This window comes from Sylvia atricapilla, chromosome 3 (assembly GCF_009819655.1).
Source record: "Sylvia atricapilla isolate bSylAtr1 chromosome 3, bSylAtr1.pri, whole genome shotgun sequence".
NCBI classification, from domain to species: domain Eukaryota; kingdom Metazoa; phylum Chordata; class Aves; order Passeriformes; family Sylviidae; genus Sylvia; species Sylvia atricapilla.
In genome coordinates, this window is record NC_089142.1 from 69513212 (window position 1) to 69538286 (window position 25075).

The 25075-nt window shown below is 36.3% G+C and overlaps 1 protein-coding gene across 1 annotated transcript in view; it reads left to right on the forward strand.

Moving 5' to 3' along the window:
- LYST (lysosomal trafficking regulator) overlaps positions 1 to 25075 on the forward strand; it is a 76301-nt gene that overhangs the window by 25673 nt on the left and 25553 nt on the right. Inside the window, exons 9-28 of the mRNA XM_066315691.1 lie at positions 1007 to 1233; positions 1970 to 2036; positions 2822 to 2931; positions 3898 to 4321; positions 5427 to 5571; positions 6343 to 6516; positions 7903 to 8063; positions 9426 to 9616; positions 11123 to 11368; positions 12906 to 13079; positions 13347 to 13496; positions 14106 to 14243; positions 15860 to 16058; positions 16406 to 16537; positions 18605 to 19244; positions 19689 to 19866; positions 20743 to 20912; positions 22321 to 22551; positions 23460 to 23626; positions 24110 to 24262. Coding sequence (XP_066171788.1) covers positions 1007 to 1233; positions 1970 to 2036; positions 2822 to 2931; positions 3898 to 4321; positions 5427 to 5571; positions 6343 to 6516; positions 7903 to 8063; positions 9426 to 9616; positions 11123 to 11368; positions 12906 to 13079; positions 13347 to 13496; positions 14106 to 14243; positions 15860 to 16058; positions 16406 to 16537; positions 18605 to 19244; positions 19689 to 19866; positions 20743 to 20912; positions 22321 to 22551; positions 23460 to 23626; positions 24110 to 24262 — 4077 coding nt within the window. The remainder of the gene's footprint in view (positions 1 to 1006; positions 1234 to 1969; positions 2037 to 2821; positions 2932 to 3897; positions 4322 to 5426; positions 5572 to 6342; positions 6517 to 7902; positions 8064 to 9425; positions 9617 to 11122; positions 11369 to 12905; positions 13080 to 13346; positions 13497 to 14105; positions 14244 to 15859; positions 16059 to 16405; positions 16538 to 18604; positions 19245 to 19688; positions 19867 to 20742; positions 20913 to 22320; positions 22552 to 23459; positions 23627 to 24109; positions 24263 to 25075) is intronic.

Sequence of the window (25075 nt, forward strand, 5' to 3'; positions counted from 1 at the left end):
TTTGGAAAGCCTTGGGGAAATCCAGGTAGATAATCCACTGCTCATGCCATGGCAACCCAGCAGGTTTCTTGCCTGTGGAAGGTGGTCAGGTTTGTCGAGCATTATTTGGCTTTTCCCAATCACGTGCTTCATTTGACTTTATAGCTCCCTTGTTATACAACGTATCTCTTTGTTCTAAACAATTGATATGCACATATCTTGCTGTATTTTGTTTGTGTAATTGAGTTTAAACATGAATTTGATTTAATTTTTTCCTTTGTGCTGAGTACACCTGGGTGCTTATGTTCTGGTACAAGATCAGCATGAGCAGCAGCTGCCTTTAATAGAACTGCATCAAACTGCTGCTGTTTACCTGCATGACTAGACTTTATCAATAGATTTATAATATTTTAAAAGCATTTGTGAATTAAAAAATTAATCTCAAATACTTCTATGATGCATTGATGTAACATATGTCTGAACCAAATAATTTTAAGTTATGTATTTTAAAGTCTTTCCAAAATGTAACAGGGCAGGCATGTGTTTGGGTTTTTTTCTTTGATTGTCATGCAGATATTCTGTCATGTGCATTTTGAGAGTTAAATAACAAATTGCTTCCTCCAGCCTTTTAATATGAAAGTATTTAAATTTATCTCCTTGCTTGGCAGTCTCAAAGTTTGTATAGAAGCTTGGGGCTCTGTTACAGTGATATTACTGTTGTGTTTCATGAACTGCATTTTTTGCCATTACTGTGTGTATCCAGTTCCCAGGAAATGAAGCTAGATAGTGTAAGAGCATGTAACAGGACAAACTGCATCCTTGCCCTTCTGTGTCAGCAGGAAAGCAGAAAAATCTGAAGCAGAATATAAAATTATGCTAATTTCTGAAAATTGCTTATAACCTAGTGACTAATTTTGGTTTGTACCTATGAGAAGGTTGGAGGGATGTCCTTGGATGTTCTGCTTAAATAATGCAAACTGTATTCAGCTGACTAAGTTTCAGTAAGACACATGTGGTTTCTTTCTAGGAGCAGACACAAAGGCAGAACCAGGATGTACTGGTGTTTCAGGTTATTTTAATGGCCTTGCTGAAAACATCAATCAAGGAGAATTAATGTATCCTGAAATCTGCATGTTAGAATTAAACTTGCTCTCAGCTGGTAATGCAAGTTTGGATGTGCTTGCTCATGTGTTCCAAAGCTGCTTGAATATCATCAACCAGAAGGAGAGAAATGCCACTGTCCTTATAGAACAGGTAAAAATGTTATTAACAGACCCAGCAGTTTAGCAGTTGTGTATGTTTAATTTTATCATACCTAATAGTGTGATCTTGAATATTCTCACTTTTTATAGGATTTGATAAGATGTGAAACAGTATAAATGACTGATTGTTAACTGCATTGCATTTAAGTTACCAGGAGCTAAGTAATTTATTGAAAGGTATTTGTCCTACAAAGCTTTTGAGTTTTGCAGGTGTCTTTTTTTTAATCAAGGCTGTTCAATGCCCACAGATAGATTTGATGATTGTCAGAGACTTAAGAAAAAAGGGCAGATAGCTGCTTGTATCTGTGTACATGTAAACATTCTAAACTTTTAATTGAATGTGTACTTTTAGAAACTGTGACTCATGTACCTCAAAAATATTCCATGCTTTTTTTTCTTCATAAGTTTGCTTTAGAAGTTAGTTGTGCAAATGGTCATGGCCACATGATCCTTTGGAGTTCTGATAGTTACCTTTTTTAACAACTGAATTGAGTATCCCTCCTGCAAAAGATAATAAATTGAAATTCAGAATCTCTCTTCTGCAACTGAACTATACAGAACATGAAAGATTGTTCATTGGCAAATATAAAAACAGTCCATAATCTCAAATAATTTGAATTATCGTTAAAATCAATAGTAGACAGGAATTGATTAGAAGAATTTATTTCTTAGTAGTTTGAGCTGGTGTATATTCTTCAGGTATTCATTGTACCTATTCTTTTCAACAGGGAGCTGTTAAACACCTTTTGGGAGGATTTCTGAATATATTGACACAAACAGAATCTAGTTTTCATGGTGAGTTAAAGGTCCAAGTAACTTAAGTACTGGGTTTTAAAATTTAATGTATACAGTCACACCAGTGCAAATGCAAAATGGACAAAGGAAATTCATTGGCGTGTGAATTTTTGCATCTGCTTTTTTAACTTGTAAGACACTTGTACAACTTTAATGTAAATATAGGGTTATTTCTGAGCTAAAGAAAGTCTTTCTGATCCTAAAATGATGATTGAAACCATAAACATTACTGTGACAGTGTTAAACATTGCTTGGAAAAAATGGCAGCTGATGAATTCTTATTCCATCACAATGTAAGTCTGTATTTCCAATTTCTTTGTAATCCAGATCTTGATGATGCCTTGGGTTTTATTTCTAACTGGAAAGCAGCTAGCTAATCCAAGAAAGTGGAAGCAGATGAAATGTTTGCCCTAAGGTGGCCTCATGTAATGAGGGTGCTTCACAACAGGAGGTGCTGTAAACCCATCCCAGGACTTGGACCCATGGTGCCTTTATGGGGAGAGTCTTTTGGACGGCAGGCACTTGGTTCTCCAACTTTGACTCCATTTTGCAAACCTGGGTCAAAATGTAGCATAGCACTGATTGAATCAATGAATTTTTGAATGATAGTCTCAGGAAGTACTGTTGGATCTCCCTAGAATTCACCTTGTAGTCGTTATTGCTTCCTTATTTTGAAATGTTGTTGAAAGCCACTTTGCTTTCCAAATTAGTCTTTCCTCATAGTAGTATAGAATACTAATTTTAAAAAATCCATTTCAACAGTATTATTGTCTCTTCATTTTCAGCATGTCAAATGGTACTGGTAGATTTGCTAGTTTCCTTGATGAGTTCACAGACCTGTTCAGAAGAGCTAACTCTTCTTCTGAGGATATTTTTGGAGAAGACACCTTGTACGGTATGTATGGAGTGGCGCATAGCAAAATTCAGAGGTCTAATGAGAAAAGTGAGGCATAAATAAAGAAAATCCTTTTGTGTCCAAGAATTTTGGGAAATAAGGAGATGCACAGCAATGTCTGAACTGATCAGAGCAAATACAATTTGGTTGTAGAAATAGTTCCTTTTCAAAACCAGAAAAGGAAAGAGTAGATGAGAAGGGTTTTGAAGGGTGTGTTGGTCCTGGGAACTTTCTTCGGAACAAGAAACCAAGAATCCTCTCAAGGAGACTGACGTTTTGGTTATGGATGACAGTACAACAATACTGTAAAATTTAAAGCAATTCCTTTAAAGTTAGGAGGCATCTCACTATTTTGAGAATGTTTTAGCAGCAGGAATTACTTTCAAAAGTGTCCTGAGTTGTCTGTGTGATGCTGGAATCTATTGATTTTTGTGGGATATATTGCTGAAATAACTCTGGTCTCTTTGAGGTTCTGTAGAAAAATACAAGTGGAAAAAAAATAAAATTACTGTGCAGTGTGAAATAATACCTAATCAAACAGAGTCACAAGTAAATTTTTTGGTGGTAGCTTGTGATTATCAGCCAAATAATAAGAGAAACTTTTTGGTTTAATGGCTCAGCTAGTTTTGTTACTGGTTTTGAAATAACAATGTCATGGCCTGTTTGTGCTTTCTTAAGCAGCCCCAAAACATGGGGTAAAAGGTGTGGTCTCTTTATGCACATAACAAAAGTGAGATAAGATTGTGCAATGACCACCTGCTGCATTTCAGCTGATTCCTAAGCACGGTAACTTGAAGTTTAATCTGCCCAGACTAAATCCCCAAAGCTTTGTCAGGCCACAGTCTGTTCAAGTTGCTACCTGATGCTTTGCCAATGTGTGTAGGTTTGGCTATATGAGCTCACTTCTCTTGGAAAAACATGAATGCAAGTGGGGGTTTTTTCTCATTTATGTTTTATTTCTTCTAGGAGATACTACTCAAGGGTGTATTGAAGATTGTAGACACTAATATTGATATGAATCCATTACAATACCTTGCCTTTCCTTTGCTGAATGGCACAAATTTGAGTAGCAGTTCCTCACAAAAATGCACTGGCACTTCCAACAATAAAAATGCTGGACTACTGAAAAGAGCAAAATTGTCACAGAGTAAGAAAGAGGCAGATGGTGAAAACTTAAGTCACCAGCTACTTTCTTCTTGGCACGTAGCCCCAATTCATTTGCCTTTAGTTGGGCAAAACTGTTGGCCACACATGTCCGATGGCTTCAGTGTCTCACTGTGGTTTCGTCTGGAGTACGCTCATGAAACAGAAAATTCAGCAGAAAAGGGGAAAAAAGTCAAGAGGAGAAGCAGACTCATAGCAGTAAGAGAGAACAGTTTTGACAGCACAGGTGAGAATGTAATATTTTGTTATTATTGAGGTAGCACTGAAGGATTCTGATTACAAATATTACTAATCTATGTACTATATACAAAAGTTTGAAAATTTGATTGATGTTAAACAGCAGTGGTAATATTTCTGATTTTTTTATGACTACTGTACCATATTAGAGATACTACTGTACCATTAGAGATATAACATTTCCAACTCTAGTTCTTGAATTAGATTGATGCCTGTTTCCTTAGAAATACACTAAGGAAATTAGTAACTTTGAATTTGTAACTTCAGTAATATTTATGCTACTTCATGGTATGATGAAAATAATAAATGCTGCAGGTGTGATTATGGAAAAAACCTGCTCAGATTTATTTGATTAAATGTATTGATGATCAAGTCTCAGGCTGACTCAGTATAAATCCTCTTAACTTTCCTTGTGTGTGCACCATGTAAATGCCAATAGCTGTACAATAATTTTCTGTTTATACTTTTGTAGGGACTCAGCTGCTCCCAAACTGTTCTAATCAGAATCTTTTGGATCATAATTTGTAAAGGGAAAATTCATTATTTAAAATGTCTCCCATTCACAACACTTCAAATACCTTTACTCTTTTTTTCCTTCTTTTTCTATTTAAATAGAAGGAGGGAAAACCCAATCCTGAACCTTGGAACTCACTAGAGTTGCTTTTGTTACATCTATGCTTTTGCTTGGTAAAGGAGGAATACTGATCATGCTCAAAGGGTAGGATGATTTGTGAAGAAAAATCTGAAGATTTCTTGGTGCACACTGATAGTTCAGCATAGGAATGTAATATGATATGTCAAAAGCATTGTTGGTGGAGTGTTTTCAGCTCAGTGGATTTATACTACAAAAAACCCAAAAAAACCCACATGTAGAGTGCTGAGTTAATGTTAAGTTCCTGTATTTCTGTTTGAGACCTAGATTTCTGAAGAGAATCAAGCTTATTAGTCAACCCACTTAAAAAAACCAAACCACCTCAACTGAAAAATAATCAATTCTATGCAGTACTTGAACTGTTTCTTTTCACACTTGATATATGCTGTGAAAGGCATTGTTGTTGTATTCTATTGTAATTGCAACATGTTTATATTTCTAGAAGAAGCCAAGTCTATAGGAATGGAATATGTAAGCCTTGGAGACAAACTTGTTGAAGATGGCTGTATTCATATAATTTCACTGGGTTCCAAAGCTCTGATGATACAAGTTTGGGCAGACTTGAACAATGGAGCGTTCATATTTCGGTATGGTGTATTAGTCCAGAAGCAGTCCTATGGACATATTGTATTGTTACCTCTAGTAGCAGCTTGCAGAGAATTCTGATGGAGAGTAGAGAACTAATTTCTACAGTAGAGAAGTCTTGCACACTGGTGGGGCAACATCAAATAAATGTATTGGATACAGGTTTATCAGCTTCAACTGGTAAGCTCTGGTCTTGAGTGTTTCATGTAGTCATTTATAAATAACTGCCCATAAGGTAGCAATTCAAGTTCTAATGAATGACACAATAAATGTGAGAAGATGGAAAAGATTTTTGCAGCTGTAGGTTTTCACACCTCAGCTGTGTGAAAATTGCTGTTATATAGTACTTACTGGAACAGTCTTGGTTTTAATATTCTGAGGACATTTTAGCCCTAATTTAGTTCTCATAAATAATCCTTGAGTATCCTTGAAATGTGTCTAAAACTGCATATTAGAATGCTTTATTTCAGTGTTCAAAGCACCTGCAGTTTTTCAATAAATAGAATTCAACTTTTCTCTAAAATGGACATATCTTTAGCTTAAATGTAAGCGGATTTATGCAGACAAGTTATTTAACTAAGGTGAAAGTGTTGTGATGATTTTCCTTGCTTATGTTGAGCACTCTAAAAATACAACTATGATCAAAAAAATTACCTGTCAAAGTTAAGGAGAATGCAATCTCAAATTAACTGAGGCCGAAATGTGTAGATTTGGGGCTTAAAATGCAAATATAAAAACACACCCTCTTTTTTCCTTTACTATTGTTTTCATAGTATGTGCATGGATCCAAATGATGAGATGAAAGCTGGTCTGCTGGCACAGGCTGAATCTCCAGGGAACGTTTTCCATGTGGGCAGGTGGCAGCATTTGGCATTAAAATACCTGCAGAAGCCAGAAGGCAAGAAAAATTTCCATGGAAAGCTGTTGCTGTGGGTTTCCGGTCAGAGGTAAAGAACACATTAGTTGTACCTAGTATTTATCTTCTTTAAAAGATACTTTCTGATGAGAAAACATCTGCAATATTTTGATGCAAGCTGCAGTTCAGGTTGAGTAGTCTTCTAGGAGGATAGGAGAGGGACTGACTATGTTACACTATTAGGGATTCTTTAGAATGTTAGAGATATACAGAATATTTATGGGTTACTTTGAGAATTGTCTGTTTATACTGCGGACCAATGCAGACATCAATGTTTTTCTTCATGCCAAATAAGGCATGACATGAAGTTAGCAGTAGGCATAATGTGTCTGGTTGAATCCAAATTCAGGAGGTGTAGTGTAGGTCAGGTATACTGACAATATTGTTAGAAGTAGGAATTAAGAGGAGTAAGAGAAAAGGCAGTCACTTTGTTCCACTGAGAAAAAATTAATAGGGAAGAAGTTAAAAAATCATTTGGACAAGAACTGGTGGTGGAAAATACTACTTCCACTACAAAGTTAAGATCCAGGCTCACAAATGAGGTACCTGATACTAGGTGGAGTGGGCCTGTGCCTGTATGAATTATTCCCTGGTTAGAAAAATAGGAATTTATTGAATATCAGAGTCTTTACCTCTTCTTCCTAAAGTCCAGTCTGTGAGGGCTATGTTAAGTCTAAGCATGCTGGTATTCAATAAAGTCCAAATATAGAGATATAGGGAATAGCTAAAACTGCTACAATGTTTTCCCCATGTGTAGTTGTTGAGGCCTCTCTATATATAGATTTAGTTGCTAGTTTGCTAATGGTTAGGCTCTTTCAGGAAGCTTTGACTGACCTTTACAGTCCAATCAGTCTGTTTATGTAAAGGCACAAAGTTAATTGGATGCTTTCTGAAAGCATCAGGCTCATTGCCTGTGGCTGTGCAGCGCACCAGTTCTGACAATGTTCCCTGGTACAAGCAGATCCTCAGCATGGTGTTTTCTAGCATTTGGGAACCATGGTTTTCATGATGTGCATTAGCATGCTCAAAGGACTTTGACTTGTTAGGAATAGTAGAAATGATTAAAAAATTGTGGCATTTTAGAGTGCGTGAAGTGTGTGAAGTGTTACATACCATTTCCTCTTTGAGGTCAGGAGAAAGAAGGAAGGAATTTCAGAACTAGGAAAACTTGATTTCGTGGCAACCCTAGCTGAGATTCTATTAATCTGTTCTATGCAGTATTGGAGTGCATATATCACTATGTTACTGAGTTTTAAGGTGCCTGGAAGTTGAAGAGGACTTCAGTAATTTAGTGTTGATGGCATGGCTTTTCACCTACTGAATATTAAAATGAATTTTAAACCTAAGCTGAGTATCTTAGATAGCAATTTGGATCAGTTCTTAATATTTAAACTTGTTTGTTTATATGTATTTTTAGGCAATGTGAGATAAATTTAGATTTTGCACTACCAAGGAAAACAAGCCTATCATCTGACAGTAACAAAACATTTTGCATGATTGGCCATTGCACATCATCCCAAGAAGATCTGCTTCGATTGTCGGGTAGATGGGATCTTGGAAATCTGCTTCTATTTAATGGTACTTTAGTATGCTTTTTTTCTTGAATAAGTGCCCATTTCCTCTTTCCCCTCCAAAAATCAAAGGCTTATTTTAATGTCTTTTTTAACATGCCAAGCTTTTACAGTAAAAACAACAATACACCCTTTAGTGGCATAATATATCAGGGAAAATGTAAGTAAATGTTTCAGTATTGGATACTTCCCAATGTGTCCTTCTGCCATATTCTCTTGCTTTCTGCTTAGTACCATAGATAGCAATTTTCTTAGATTTTTTAAAAATAATATGTTGGTGTAGGAGATAGTGATATTCGCTCTATTTTTTTTCTTAAAGTACTCAGTCTCTTACCTGGACAATTGATTTCACTTACCTGCTGCTAACCTGCTAGCTTCAAATTACACAAAGCATGTTAAGAATTAATGAAATCTGAACTCCTGAATGCTCTGAGTTAAGCATGCTTATTTCTGGAATTTGTAGCGTTACTTTGGAGATTTTAGATGTGAAATTCTCCTTCCTTGGGAAGTCTTATCTTGTACTTCTGGGTGTTTGCTTAATGCTAAAGGCTGGAGCCCTGCTGCTTTGTCACCTGGCATTTCAGATGCTGTGGCGCAGTCAGGACTACTCCACAAAGTGGGACTGTTTGCCCAGGATGTGTGGTGCATGCAGGTCCTGTGTGTGTAGATGTGTATTTGTGAAGGCAAGAAACTTGTCATAAATGTGACCCGTAGAATCTATGTGGTCTGTTTGCCATGTGCCTGCTGCCTGCTGTAACTGATGTGTCCAGAGAGCCTGGATTTGCTGCTGTACAACTGTAATGCACCCACACATCAGACCTGAGTCCTTCTGGATGCCTCTTTTGGGTTTGTGTTCTCAGGTCGCAGATGACTCAAGATGTGCTGCCCAGAAAGGGGAGAAAAGTTTATTTGGCCTTCTACTTCCTACAGGGGTTTTTTCCCTTCTGTTGGTTGTACTGAGTTGTTATTGCATTCTGCTCAGTCACTGCCCAAGTCTCCAAGACAATGCAGCATGTTGTTGCTGTCTGTAATCGTGCTATGCTTTGAAAGCTTTGAGGAGGCTCAGATAGATGACTTTTTAATTTTAAGTGAAATTATTCAGAGATGTTGATCTTCAGTTCATGCAGGTCATTTTCCTGACTTGGTTTCAATTGCCTTTGCCACTGAATTAATCTGGCCTGTGATGTGTCAGAAGTCACTGATCTACTGTAACCAATAGCAGCCATTAGGCTGCACTGATTGTTTTATCATCAGAGCCTACAAAGCCAGTTGGTGGTATTCCTTGTAAAGTCTCTGATCCTACTAGCCAATGTGTGAATTTTGCTTTATTGTATAGTAAAGAGTTAACAGATTATTTTCTGGATTTTAGGTGCAAATATTGGACCAGAGGAGGCATTTTACTTATACACATGTGGCCCAGACTTCACATCTGTAATGCCTTGTAAATATGGCAAAACATTGACTGACTGCTCAAAGTACATAAGTAAGGAGATTCTACAATGTGAACAAATTAAGGAGCTCTTCATGACAAAAAAGGAAGTGGATGTTGGGGTTTTAATTGTAAGTTTCTACTTAAAAATGGTCCTTAATCTTTTAGAACTGATTAAGAAAGTGGGAACAGGTTTGCTGCTGTCTCCCAAAGTACTTCATCTGATCAAAGCAGAGGATCAAATCCTCTTCTCATTAAGATCATTGCAGGGCTCTTCCTACTTATTTTAATGGGAGCTGAACTCCACACAGGGTGACCATTTCATCTTGCTTTAGGTTGGGTTCTGAAAATTTTTAGATGTTCCAACCTCTAAATAATCCTGCACATTAAATCATAGTGGATAAACAGGTACCTCCAAAAACTCTAGGATGGATACATAGCTCTTCTCTCCATTAATGTAAAAGTAGCCAAGGACTGCTAAATTAACCTTTAAGATTAAAACTGAGAGAAGAGAAATGACGATTTATCTGGCTTTAAAGAAGCAAAAGAATAAATCCAAATTCCTTGAAGATTTTGGAGGAAGTAAGTTTGTGTCATGTTTAGCTGAAAAGTAATTTTCCAGCTGGCAGATACTGCTTATTCTCATTTTTCCTGACCGAAACAGCCCTGCCAGATACAGGTGTAAATATTTTACTGCTAGAAGAATAAAATAAAACTTGCTTATCAGTGAAGCCTGCTATATTCTGGGAATTCATACACTAGTAATTCCTGCTGTATGAATTGTTCCCACTAGAGGGATTTTTCTGATTTCATTTTGTAGCTGCAGGCAAAGGCTCATTCTGTCTGGATGTGATCCTCGTAGAAAGCGATACTAAATTTTGAATAGATTAAGAAGAAATGAATGGGATAAGAGCTTAACAAATCAGCCATGCAATTTATAAGCTTATTTTGCCTTACAGAATACCAGATAGACATAAGAACCATGTGCTCAAGTGATAAATTAATCTTTGCCCTTTTGCATAGAGTGCAAGCTCCTTAAATGAAATAATTTCTCTATTTTAAATAACCTTCCAAATAAGATCATTTTACCTTTCTGTGAAAATAAGTTACTTTCCATAGGAGCTCTGATTTTGGTTTAAGTCTCTTCATTAATGAAACTTGTTTTGAGTTTCTCTTATGGCAAAGCTGATTGAAGAATAGAATTAAAACAAAAAGCTAGGAAAGATTCTTTTAAAACTTCGGTATTTTGGACTTGCCATTTTAGAAAAGGAAACTCTTTATATGCCCATTTTATTTTAAATTTGTCAGTAACTGTTTTTTATGCAAAACAGTTATGTAATTCTTCAGGTGACGAGAGGGGGATCCTTGGTGAAATTTCTTAGCGTTTTCTTACTTTTCTGTGCTTTAGCTACTGCATGAGTTTGCCAAGATTTGGGAAGCCTGTTGCATTTTAGTGTACATGCATATAGATGCAACCTCGGTGCATGTTAATGGTAAAGTAGAAATGAACTACCAAAGTTGTTACTACTTGCTCTTAGGTGACTTTGTGTTCAGCTTTTTGTGTCCTTGGTAGGGGGGCAGGGGGGCGGTGTTTGTGTTAAATTTCTAGAAAAAATATAAACTCCTTTTTTTTCCAGGAGAGTCTTGCTGTTGTCTATACGACAAGCTGCCCTGGTCAGTACACCATATATGAGCCTGTCATCAGACTGAAAGGTCAAGTGAAAACTGTACCTTCTCAGAGACCTTTCAGTTTGAAAGAAGTTCAGAGCAATGTGTTGGACTCTCATCACCTAAAAGCACTTCAGCCAGTTGAATATAAAACTCTTCAGGGTATACTACATGAAATTGGAGGCACTGGTGCATTTGTTTTCCTCTTTGCTAGGGTAAGGGGGCTGGAGGAGAGGACTGTGTGTTTGTGTTCTCCTATAGAAATTTTTCCTTGTATCTTGGGTAGATTATTCTAGCTGCCTTGCTAAAATAGTCTGCCTGTGTTGCTTTTCTGTTAAAGAAAACTTGTGGAAAATACCTGTGGCATAAGGCTGCATCATGTAGGTTGTCTTAAACTGGAAGTGTAATTATAATTCTGTTGCATTATGGTTTTTATACTATTGCCAGTATGTAAGATGGGGTGTTACATTCTGATTTAGAAGTAGGGATTTTAAATATCAAAAGAGGTTATTTTTAGTGATATTTTAGAACTGATTTTATTTTTTGTCTCTGATTTTGAGGCACCTAAATTAATTGCATATCTTTAACCACTTTAACCACAGGATAGTCACAATGCAAGTATGAATAAATATGAAACTACATGGTGGGCAAAGCTTTGTTTTTATTTAGTGAATAGTGAGGACTTTTTGGTGATAACTGTTTCTGCCGTGTTCAAAGGCTTATCCTAAGAAAAATTGCTTTTTGAAAAATAGTAAGGCCGTAATTTAGTTACTGCTTAACTGTGACCTGTACATGGAGAGGCCAGTATTGGTGCTAGCAGTCTCTGAATTAGTACAGTTAATTCAAAATTCTACTGTAGGCCTAAGACTTGTCTGGTTTATGTGCCTCTGGTATTGCTCTGAAACATATGGTGAGAGTAGTAACAAATGGACATTATATATATGGTAATAAAGACACTGCCTGTAATTTCACTACTGATAGTGAAATCTGAGGTGAAAATCCTAATCCATGCTATTTTATTATGTAAATTTATGCTGAATATCTGCTTTAGATCCTGCCAAAGACTGTTTGCATCAATAAGGCAAGCAGACAATACAGGTGTATAAATGTGTAAGTGCAGCAGAATTAACAGGTACATGTCAAGAGAACCTATAGGATCTGAATTCCTATCAATGTGATATTTCATTCTTGCATATTTTGGGTAAAAATACTAGTTGCTCTTGGGATTCAAGAACTGTAGAAAGCAAAGAGTGAAAAAGTATTAATGGTCTTCATCCATAAAATTACTAGTCTCTTTACAGATAAAATAAAACTTTATTGTTTCACATTTACAACTAGATTGAGTCTAGAACTTTGGGAGCCTTTTTTATAGCTTAAACACTTCAGAAAAATATTTTTTCAGGGCAAACAGTGTATTCTTATTAGTGGCTCATGTATTTCATGACTTGTGACTCTAGTATGGCAAGTGCCTTCTACTTAAAATTTATTTGGAACAGATTCTTTTCTTAGAAAGGAATTCTTGTATTTCCTTAGCAGATCGTAATTTAGCACAGTAGGAAGTATCACTTAAAGTGATACTGTGTGTACATAATATCTGAATGCACACACAGACAAAATGAAGGTTATGTACATAATCTCAAGCACTTTAGAACTAGAGGTTTAATCCGTAAGTAGTTACGTAGCAGTGCAATAAAACTTCCTTTCTAGATGTTTCTCACTTAAACTGTCTTATTAAATTTGCCTTTTCCTCAGGTAGTGGAGATAAGCAGCTGTGAAGACACTCAAGCTTTAGCACTGCAACTTATACTATCTTTAACTAAATACAGTCAGCAGAGGATACAGGAGATGGACAACTGTAATGGTTATTCTATGATTCGTCGGGTGTTGATCAAACCCAAATGCATTGTTGGATTTTGCATGCTGAAGGTAAAGTCCTCTTTTAAACCTGATATTTTGCTTAATATTAGGATAAATCTAGAAACTTCTCAGAGATTTTAATTGTGCATTTGAAGCTGTTTTTACAAAGGCAGAACAGTGATTTGAAGCAGGATTGGTGTTAACCATGATATTATGATAAATATGTCTTCCCTATCAAGAGTATGCTGTCTCTTTAATGATTTTTTTGTTTTGTAAATTGAATGGAACAACTGTACTGCTTTATCATACTCAAAAAACAATTCTCCCCTCTTTAAGACTCTCCTTGAAGGATGCTGTAGTGATGAGATTCTCTATTTAAATGAAAATGGGCAATTCCAGCTTGACCCAGATTCTACTGCTGTTATTCAAGATGTCCAGTTGCTAGAAAAGCTGCTGCTTGACTGGAAGATATGGTCTAAAGCAAAGGTAAATACTTTAACTTTAGAAAATTGTAGTAATTAACTAACTACTACTCCAGTTACTAACATGTAATAGGAGAAATTAATTTCAGACTTGATAATACTTCTAGGTCTAAAAATCAATATTAAAAAAAATTATTTTCAAAATTAATGTTCCTTGTTTTTCTTTGAACAGCTGTTTATAGTATCAATCTCCTGTGATCAGTGGTGGAGGTAGCCTTAGTGTATTAAATTCTGTAAGTGTGCTGTATGCATATGACTTCTTAATTGAATGGATAAATTGTTTTGTGGAAAAACTGAGGAGGATTTGTTTTCTTTTGGAGGTAAACTGTTGAAAATAATCATTCAGGGTTAATATACCTAAGAATGTACAAAGCTAATTTTAGACAAGTAATTTTTTTTAGCTTAATCATTAAAACATGCTTAATTTTGTATGAGCATAACTTTTCTGATTAGTTTCTAACCTGTTCTGACCTGACCTCTTGCACCCGTTTAGTCATCTTCTTTGGTGTAAAACTACCTTGACTTCGTTGTGTTTGTTGTTTGGTTTTTTTCCCTCAGTATGCAGACTCACAAATACATTTTTGAAGCTACATTCCTGTTTTTTGTTTTTCAGCAAGGTGTTTGGGAAACCCTGTTAGCAGCTCTAGAAATCCTTATCAGAGCTAACCATCACCAGCAGATGTTTAACATTAAACAGCTATTGAAAGCTCAAGTGGTCCATCACTTCCTGTTAACTTGTCAGGTTCTGCAGGTACTTCCACTCTGAAATCCTACTTTGTGCTTGGAAAATACTTATTTTTATTTGGGGAGGGTGGGGTAGAAGGGACTAAATTCTGTAGCAAAATTTGAGTAGACTGTCCTCTGTGCTTCCAGACTACTGCCATCTTCAGAAGGCATTGTTGCTGTAAACTGGTACAGTTCTCTATGGGTGCTCCATTTACTGCTGGGCAGAAGGGATAAGAACTTGTAACCATCTGCTGTGATCTGGAAACATAGGCTCTAGGTTACTTGCACAGCCCTACACCAGCAGGAGCTGAAATGAACTGTCCCTTTTATATGGAAAGACCTGAGATGTCTCTTGCTGGTTCTTGACTTTGTTACTGAAAACCAGATACTGTGCAGGTATCTGTCTGTGCTGTATCTCATCAGAGCCTGCCTGCAGTGCTCAGTCTGAGCACTCATCTCAAAATTGTGGTACAGTAGTAGCTTCCTCCCTGGCATGGAAACAGCTATGCCAGAAAGGACTTTAGAGAAATGCTTCAATCCTTTGATAGACACTTCTTAAGAACTTGATTTTGACGTGGTTTCCTGCTTATAATACATATATCTATTTGTGAAAATATGCATTTTTTCCTATACTCTTACTTTCTATCTAATATTCCTTTTTATTCTGAGTTTCTCACTATAGCACATGAAATGCATTTATTGGGTTTTTTCTTGGTTTTATGTGGGGTTCCCTACTTTTGGAACCTATAAGTGATATAGTTAACTTCTAAAACTGTATATTAGTGCAAATGCCTAGACACAGTGTTTCATAATATTTCTCCTGTCACTTTGCATATTGGGGGAAAAATAATTTCTTTATTAAAAAAAACTACTCAAATTGGTCAATGATTTGGCAATTTTGTGGGGCTGATGGAATGAAGGTGAAACTATATAAGCCATTTTCTTTGGAAAAACTTAAAGTAACTTCATTTAATCTTTTCCCACAGCAATCTCAGTTAAGGTGCTTGGGTATCAAAAAAGGAGGTAAATTTAGCAAAGTTGGAAAGAAATAAGACAATCACCATGCTAACCTTTCAGTGAGGTTTCCCACAAGTTTCGTTCAAAAATCCATATTCTTTTAATAGATTTTTTTTCAGGTAGCCATTGTCAAAATATATAGAATGCTTGATTAAGCTGAAATTATAAGTATAATTATACATTAATCTCAAATGTGTATGTTCATAAAAATGGCTACTGAAGTGCAAATACAGGAGACTGTGTGGTACTGTTCAGAAATTTATTAATATGTTGGAATTGCTGGTATTTGCAATCATTAATTTTTCTACAAATGTGTAATCCAATGACAATAAACCATATTTTCAATGGTGATTCACATCCTAAAGTTCCAGCATTCCATAGCAGAGCAGGGTAGTATGGAGAAATGCTCATTTTTCTAAAAATCAGCTTGTGTAACATATGCAATATTTGGCGCATCATGGACTTGGATAACATTCAGGACATACAGCAGCTCCTCTCAAAATTCAAGAATACAGCTGCACTTTTCTTGTCTGTTATGCTGCAGCATGACAATTATTAAAAAAAAGGCAGTTTGTTAAATTAAAATTGTAAATAGCTTACTGTTGTACTACACTTTCTTTCTAGGAGCATAAAGAGGGACACCTTGCATCCCTGCCTCGGGAGGTTTGCAGGTCATTTGTGAAAATAATTGAAGAAGTACTTGGTTCTCCTCCAGACCTGGAATTGCTGACATTGGTTTTCAATTTCCTCTTAGCAGTTCACCCTCCCACTAATACGTATGTTTGTCACAACCCTACCAACTTCTACTTTTCCCTGCACATAGGTAAATATGCCACATTTAGATAAACAATAAGATAAAAATCCAGTAATAAACTGATATTTAAAAAAATACTTGCTGTATTTTAATTACTATGGCAATATATTAAAAATTATTGAACCATTGGCACTTAATAGTGTAAACTTTTCTTACTTTTACTTTTCTGAAACAGGTTACAGTTAGATTGTTTACTTGTAAACCAAGAAAGAGATTTCCTATGTAGCCATAGTTAATTTCTCTGGTGGTTATGCCTTTAATTTAAAGTTTGATGCTGACTACTGTGAGTTTAATTTATCAGCAATGCAAACATAAAAAGCTTTTACGTAACTTTCCCCTTTATCTTTTCTTTCTAGATGGCAAAATTTTCCAGGAGAAAGTTGAATCACTTAGGTACCTGAGAAATTCCAGCAGTGGTGGGAAGTCAGTAGACAATTCTGCATTTGTGATTACATCTCCAACCGGATTTACAGCTTTACCACTGGAAGGTAAAATTTACCACTCTTGGCAAATGACTGGAGTGCCTCAAAGTGATACTTTCCTACAGATACTTCTTACAAAGCTCCCTCTGTCCCTTGGAGCTTGATGCCTGAACAGCAGAGTAAGAAAGATGGAATAGAACATGCTACCTTAACTGCTCTTCATTCTTAAGTTGAAACAAATTGCCATGTTGGTGGCTCAGGCACTGAAGTGAAGTGGACCAGATAAGCAGAATCATTTCATTTGTTAAACAGACCTGCTGAAGATGTATGAGAGTGCCCTGACCAGGCAGCAGTTGAAGTAGTGAGCCATAAGCAGCTGTCTTATCTGGGCAGAAAGCATTAAGATGACAGTTTGCTTCATTTGTGCATAATCCCTAACATCCATCCATATATTTCAGATCATCTGTGACTGACTGTATTCTGGGTATTACAATGTAATACCTTTTACAATTGATGTCTTGTGGCTACTTTGTTTAGGAAAGGGAAATTGATTCTTCAAGTGCTACTTCAGTTGAAACAAGGTTTATTCAAGTTTTTTTAGTATTCTTGGTAAAGAAATTGTATGGAGAGTATATCACAATACTAAATTGTGTATGGAATCAGTCCTTGTCCCATATGGAAAATGTATGAAATCTCATTCTTCTAAGTGAGTACTTTCAGTACTTTTTAAATACCAGTATTACCAAATTATTGTTTTTGATTAGAGATTATTCATGTGTACCAGAGGAATACTCAACATAAGTTTTTTTGTTGATGACATCAAAATAGATGTTTAAGTGTTTTATGATTCTTAATTTGATGTTCCAAATTTATGTAAATTACATACAATTTATATTATCTTACCTTTAATCAGGAGCTATAATAGTGATAGGACAAGGAGTAATGGGTACAAATTAAGAGGGGAAGTTTAGGTTAGCTGGTAGAGAGAAATTTTTCACTGTGAGGGTGCCAAGGCACTGGAACGAGTTGCCATGGGAGGTTGTAGATGGCCCAACCCTGGCAGTGTTCAAGGCTGGTCTGAGCAACCTGGTCTTGTAGCAGGTGTCTTGCCCATGGCAGGAGGTGCTGGGACTAGAAGATTTTAAAGGTCCATTCCAACCCCTAAGCACTGTAAGAGTCTATAGAATATCTGAACTTGTATGTGTGTTAAGTAACCTGCTACCTGCATGTGGGTTTGCAATTTGTTGTACTACCTGCTAGTGTGTGTGAAAGCTTGACTGTAACACTGTTGGAGTTATGTAGCTCTCCCCTGTTGTGTGAAGGCCAGCTTGGATTGGCTGTGTTGGCACATGTGTGTGTATATTCATGTATTTCTTTCATATATTTCTCATTAAAAATACATTCCTAATGCATTGTCATTGCATTAGTACTAACTGATGGATAGTTTTCAAAATACTTGTGAATGAAAAAATTCTCGTTTTCCTAGACTGACAGGGAATTACTTTTAGCAGTCTTGTATGCAGACATCTTTCTCTCTTAAAACTATATCTTGTTAAAGACTTGTGATATAATCTGAAAGTTTGAGTGTTTCAGGTCAGAATGCGCAGTTAAAAGCAAGCACTGCTAGTTAAAGCATGTAGTTATTTGTTCTAAATTTGAAGTTTATGTAAAACCTTGGTGCAAAAGAGTTGCTAAGTAGTAATTCCACTGAAACACTGCAGGTTGGACCTCTTACAGAAAGCTCCAAATATAACTCGATTTGACCCTGCTTTTGAGCAAGCATTCTGGTGTTGACACCTTCAGATGTGCCCTCCACCCTCCATGATTCTATAAAAGTTCCTGCTGAGGGTTAGGTGAAAGGATCACAACTTAACTCTAGAAATTCCAGTATATTGGCAAAAATTACTTTGCATTTTGTTTCTTTCACATTTGTGACTTGCTAAATATGTGGGTGCATAATAGTTTGCTATCTTGACTTTGCCTAACCAAATCTGAACTACGTTAGGCATTGAATCAGTTTTGCACATAAAAATAATTTGAGTCACTATGATTTTAAGTAGATAAAGAGTGTAACATTGAGAAAAGCTGGGTTTTAGTGTGAATGCAATGCTAAAGATATCCTTATTTCTCTAGAGAGCACTTCCAAGGCTAGTGCACAGCAGAAGATAAGCTCTCAGGCACCTAGAAGGCTTTCTAGAAGCTTACCAGCATCGCCGACTTCCTCACCCCAAGTTCATCGAAAAAGACTGACGGAGAGAATGGGAAGCAGTGTTGATGACCTGCGGATCCTTGGTGAGCGTGACTACGTTGATCTTCAGGGTAGAATGGGTTTTGTAGAAAGTTCTGAAACTATAAAGAGAGTCCAGGAAGAGCTCTTCCTTAGCAGCTGTGAGTCTGCAAAAACAGTTTGTGACTCAGAGCTAACATCTGCCGAAACATTTGAGGATATTGCAAAAGAAGTAGAGTTATCTGAGAATGCATTAGAGAGTAAAGAAGCTGATACAGACCTGAAATGTAATGAAGCTGCTGCTGCTGGTTCAGCTGAAGAATCGCTACGTCGTCCAGACAATCTGAAAGGACTGCCTTCATTTCAGAAGGGCCAGAGTAACTTTGCAGGGCTGGGCTTGGCATTCTCTGTTCTCGGAGCATCGTCGGCCATTGCTCGCTGGCCAAGCTTGGCTGACAAGAATGTTCTTCCTGAAGACTGGGACAGTCTTGCTTTTTCTTCAGCTAATGAGAATACCCCAAAACCCTCTGAAAGCCCTGATGACAGGTAAGCATATAAAATAACAAATTAACATGAGCTTTAATATCACAGTTCTTGCTCTTGATTACTATTCCATAAAAATTCAATAGTCTGAAAAGTAAGGGAATGTTTTCAGTGGCTGTCATACACAAATTTATTAAGCTTTTAGTGTATAGCATGTTCTGTTGTTTCAGTTTTTGCTGTATTTACATAACAAATTTTAAAAATCAAGATTTTTCCTATGTACAGTAAAAGTGGAAACTGCTCACAGAAAGAGTAGTTCTGGTCAGATTATACTTTTTACTATCTGCTATTTAAAAACAAGCATTAGTGAATATTGGTAGTTAGAAGTATTGGAGAAATGATGTCTTCCAAATTTCTAACCTGGACCCTCTTCCTGTCCATCAAGAATTGTGATTTCGCATTTCTTAATCTTTCCTGCTGTGGTAAAACATATTCCTCTGTTTTCAGATGTGCAGAAGACTATCTTGTGCTTATCTGTTGTGGATTATATGACCTCTTGCGTGGAGTTCTCCTAATCCTACCAGATATCATGCTAGAAGATGTGATGGACAAACTTATCCAACCTGATTATCTTATAGTTCTGGTGAACCACCCATCTCCTCTCATACAACAAGGAGTCATTAAAGTAGGCCTAATATCAAATGTTTTCTCCTAAAAAGATGTGAACCAGTATAGTTAACATGTTGGAAATGTGATGAGGTTTTAATATTTTTTGTTTAGCTTTCTTCAGTTTTCTACATTTATTTCTGAGCTTTAAGATAAGCTTTCACCCAATGGATTTAAAAAGAAAACAAAATCAAGCAAATCACAGAGTAACATAAACTCTCTTTGAATAGATAAATATAATCTCTAATATAAGCCAACAGCCTCAAGAGTTTATGATAACATTACCGTTGTAAATGGAAGTAGCGATGCAAAAAGTCAGTGACACAAAACATGATGCAGTGTGTAAAACAGTGCTTGCACCTTAGTTTGACTTGTAACAGAGATGACTTTGAGTTATTCTGAGGAGTCATTCACAAATTTGTGGACTGAAAATTGACTTGAGGCTTCAAAATGTTGCCAGAGATTTTTGTAGTATTAAGGACAGTGTTTCTGTAGATAAAAAAACTTGGAGTCAGTTTCTATTTAAATTTGAAAAAGAATAGGACTCTATGGCTTTGTTGAGAACAAATGTCATGCATGCATTTGCATACACACTGAAGTGCAAGATTGAACAAATACAAAAAGTGTGAGTGTTTATGTATGCATTTGCCAACTGTTGTGTATGATTTCATCTGCCCCAAACTTGATGAAAAACGTAAGAGTGTTCAGATCAAAAATATACTATCAGATGTTGATTGTACCAAGGACGGTGTAGATTGCAGCTGCAATAGTATAATTGATGTTTCCAATCTTGAATTTAAAAAAAAAATACTTCAGTCACAGACAACAATTTAACTTTCAGGGCAGTTATATTAAGTGTTTAACTCTTACACCATAATTATGCATTTATTTTTAGTTGTTGGATGCATATTTCAACAGAGCAAGGAGGGAGCAGAAGGAGAAATTCTTAAAGAATCGTGGCTTTTCTTTGCTAGCCAACCAGCTGTATCTTCATCAGGGGACTCAAGAAGTTGTAGAATGCTTTTTGGAAATGCTTTTTGGCCGCTCTGTTGGCTTGGATGAAGAGTAAGTAATGCTTTTATGTCCTGTAACAATAGGTGAGTTACCACAAGTACACTTTGCTGGTCAACAATCATAAAAAAGGTTCCTCCAAAACTATTTCGGTGTGTTTTACTTGTTTAGCATTGAAATGTGTTAAAATCCTTAGGGCTATTTTGTGGCCCTTAAACTGTTTGTAAGCAACTTCACCTGATGAAGGCTGTCAGCTGGGATCTTACAAACACAGACTTCGTGTGCCTCAGAGGCCTTGAACTCAAATGTCATGTAATCAGTTTAATTCTCTGTTGTCTTTAATCTTGCATGAAACTGATTTGTATCCTTAAAAGTTTTAAGTAGTAGTCACTAGACTTTTCCTCTTGGATTTTGGTAGGTAATTAAGGAAAAATCTTGAAACCACGACTGCTTTCTTATCTGGGCTACAGATTTTAATGACTGTCTCTTTTCAGAAAAATCCCAGAGATATGCCATTTTCATGAACCAAAGAGACACCTCATATTGACAGAAAAGGAAAGATTGCTTTTAAGCAGACAGCTGTATAAGTAAATGATATTTTTTTAGAATTTGTCTCACTGCTTAATGTTTGTACAGAAATCACATGTAAATATAATTACTGGAAAAATCTTGCAAAATGTTCCCTCTTGATGGCTGCCTCTGCAGGATTTGTAGACAAATTGCTTTTGCCTCTTGACCTGATCTTCACCACTCAAAAACTATTCTTGTTTAACTGCAATATTTAGTCATGGCTGCTTCATTTGCCCCAAGGCAGAGAGCTGTTACTTCTTCAGGATTTATTAGGGGGCTGGAAAGACAATTCTAATGTCTCAAGTTGTTAGGATTGTGTGTAATAGTCATATGATGTGCTGATAACCTTGTAATAGTAATGCAGTTTCTTAGTGCACAAGTAAACAGGTCTGAAGCACTGCTTTAAATTCTACAGTCACTATAAGCCAAGTGCCAAACTTAATTAAACCTCAGCAGTAAAGGATATAGGATATCAAACCTGCTGCCAGTCAGTATATTGTTACAGTGATGACAAGCTGTATCTGTTCTCGTGATAGTGTCTGTGTTAGTTATGGTAGTGATTATTGGAAAGGTGATGCAGCTTTTTTCTACACTGGTTAAAAACCCCTCTATTTTCATGAAGTCTGTATTGTAGATAGTTGGTAGCTAGCTGAAGCATCAGATTTACTTTTCAGGCACTTCATTTCTTTGTGGCTCTATGAAAAGTTTATTTTTCTCTTACTGGATTTTTTAGTAGATAGGTATTGTAACTACAATTAAATGTAGGAAATGATCATGGACATCTTTGCCAAAATATGAGCATATGATGCATAACTAGTATTCCAGTTGCAAGTACTATTTTTGTTATCAGATTGTTCTTTAGGATGCCATTTACTCATATTTCTGTTAACAGATTTGATCTGGAAGATGTCAAGAATGTTGGACTCTTTCGAAAATGGTGTGTCATTCCTGTTCTGGGTCTAATAGAGAATTCTCTCTACGATAATGTTCTGCTGCATAACTGCTTCTGTCTGCTCCTGCAAATCATAAATTCCTGCTCAAAAGTTGCAGACCTACTGCTTGATAATGGTTTGCTCTATGTGTTGTGTAATACACTGGCTGCTCTCAATGGACTGGAAACAAAGTAAGTATTGTTTCTGTTGCTATCAAATATTCTAGGCACAGCCTTAAGGCTAGCAAGAAATTACTGTATTATATTTTTTCTACTTTTTAAAATTATCAGAGAGTATGTACAAAACACTAGGTTTGAGGTTTTCAGCTTTATAGCTGAAAGTTAATGTTTAGTGAGTTCAAATAATGGAATATAAAATGTTTTTTCCATACCTTAAACATTCAGGTGAAATGACATTTTAAAATGTGAGTTTGTCACACTGTCTGCACTTTCAGTGCTTTTCTTAATAAAACTGAACAGTAAGATAAAGGCCCAGACAGTGGTAGCATTCTGCTGTATCTATGGCCAATATCAAAACAGAAGAAAAGTCTCTCCTGTACTGCCTATGATTTAATATTTGAGATTTTGAGTAACTTCAATGACTTTATTAGCTATAAAGATGCTGTACTTTGGAAAAGGTTATACAGATAAGAGAGGAGAGACAAGGTTTTGTTATTTTATTTCATTAGTTGGTATCCTGAAGAAATGGAAAGGTTTCCTTTTACTTCAGTATAGTTTTTGTTCAGCATAATTACAAAATAAGATGATCCTGATATTTTTTTGAGAAATATAGGATTTCAGACTTGTTCTTTATTTTAAAAATCTGATAGTAATCCATAATTTCTTTTCCAATAAAACTGTGCTGCACTCAATGTTGGAATGCCTCAAAAATTTGCAGGCATCCAATTTGCCCAAGTTAGCGCTAAAGAAATGTCTTGAATTATAATTTTCTAGTCTTCAGCAGTGACATTTTTATGTGAAGTACAACATAATATTAGGGACAGTTGGCAGAAGTAGCAAGGGGAATAATGATGGGTCTTGTAAAGAGCTACAATCTACTAGAATTGTTATGTTTCTGGTAACTACAACTTTGTTTGCAGCATTCCCTTGAATGACTACAAGTTACTTGCATGCGATATACAACAGCTGCTGGTAGCAGTTGCAATTCATGCCTGCAGCTCCTCAGGTTCTCAATATTTTCGTGTTATTGAAGACCTCATTGTGCTGCTGGGTCATCTCCAAAATAGTAAAAATGCAAGGATGCAAAGTAAGTTGTCTGCTAATTTTTGGGATCATGGGACTGGAAAAGTAAACCCCTTCCCCACTGTTTTTTGTTTAATATTCCTGCTGAGGGAGAAGGGGGAGTTTTCTGGTGATGAATCTTTCTCTTCTAAGTGATTCTCAAATTAGTAGTTTCCCTTAGGAGCCTGCCTTGTGGTCAAGAATTGTGTACTGCTGATCTGAAAAAACAGTGACTGTGAAAGTTCTTTAAGGATATTTAAATGAAAACATTTTGTACAGTTTCATTTAGCTTGTTTTAGAGTAATCAAATTCAATGGCTTTTCTATGAGAACTCATTTCCATTGTGTCTGTCTGTGGAATAGTGAGGTGACTTTGTGTTACTCCTGTGGAATCTAGAGTTTTATAGCTCTTGACACATTTCATGTTTTGACTTGTTCCAAACATCTGGTAAAAATTCCTGAAGATATGTAAAGCATGCCATGTATACTTTGTCTGCCCCTCTCTCTAGATATGGCAGTTGTTCTGCAGTTGAGAGTTCTCCAGGCAGCCATTGAATTAATAAAAACCACAGCAAGCCAAGATGCTCAGGAGCAGGCCAGCTCAGCCCCGGTGCCTTCAGCACCACAGCGCACAATGTTCCAAAAGCGCAAAGGCATCGCGGGTGAGTAGCACAACTGTAACCTCTTTGTAACCTCCTTGTACTTTCTCCTGTGTGTATTACCTGGTGATTCCATCATCTTACCTTCTTTAGGGTTTCTCTTAAATTCACAAGTTGCTTAGTAAAGGTGTTTCTAAAATAATTTGTAATGTTTGAAATAGCCAGCCTCTCAGTAAGTTAATGCCAAAATCAAGTTAGTGCTTGTAACTAATGCAGCTATGATGTGGGGATTGCTTTGTTGCACAACTTTGCATTAGAGATCGTCCTGAAATAAATATTTGCTACTCCAAATTTATACTTGTAAGTGCCACTGTGGTTGTGTTTTTAAAACCTGTGTTGAGTTCTAGCTTTAGCAGTAATACTTTCCCTGTATTGTGGTTGTCTGGATGTAAGTTGATTTTGTATATCTCTCACAAATAAAGCTGCATTAAAAACTTCACAGAAGATAAATTTTAAAAACTTGGTAAACACTATTTTTTCCCTGTTTACTATGGGAACATTTCTCTTGAGATGGTCAGATTTTGAGACCCCTCTCCATCAACCTAGTGATGGATTATATATGTTCAGTGCAGTGAATATGTTTTTATAATAGTTTGGTAAGGCACTAAAGGTAAATAGAAATAGTTATTTCCAAAAGAAGGACATGCAGTCAAGACCACCTAGTTAATTTCAAGAACATTCTGAGGAATATTCTTATAAGTTAGATCCTGTGCTTCTGTTAGTGGCAATAGGTATATAGGGTATGTAGATGTTCACCTATTGTACCTGTATGCCTATTATGTAATTGGTACAAAATGTGTTTGCTGATATGACTGG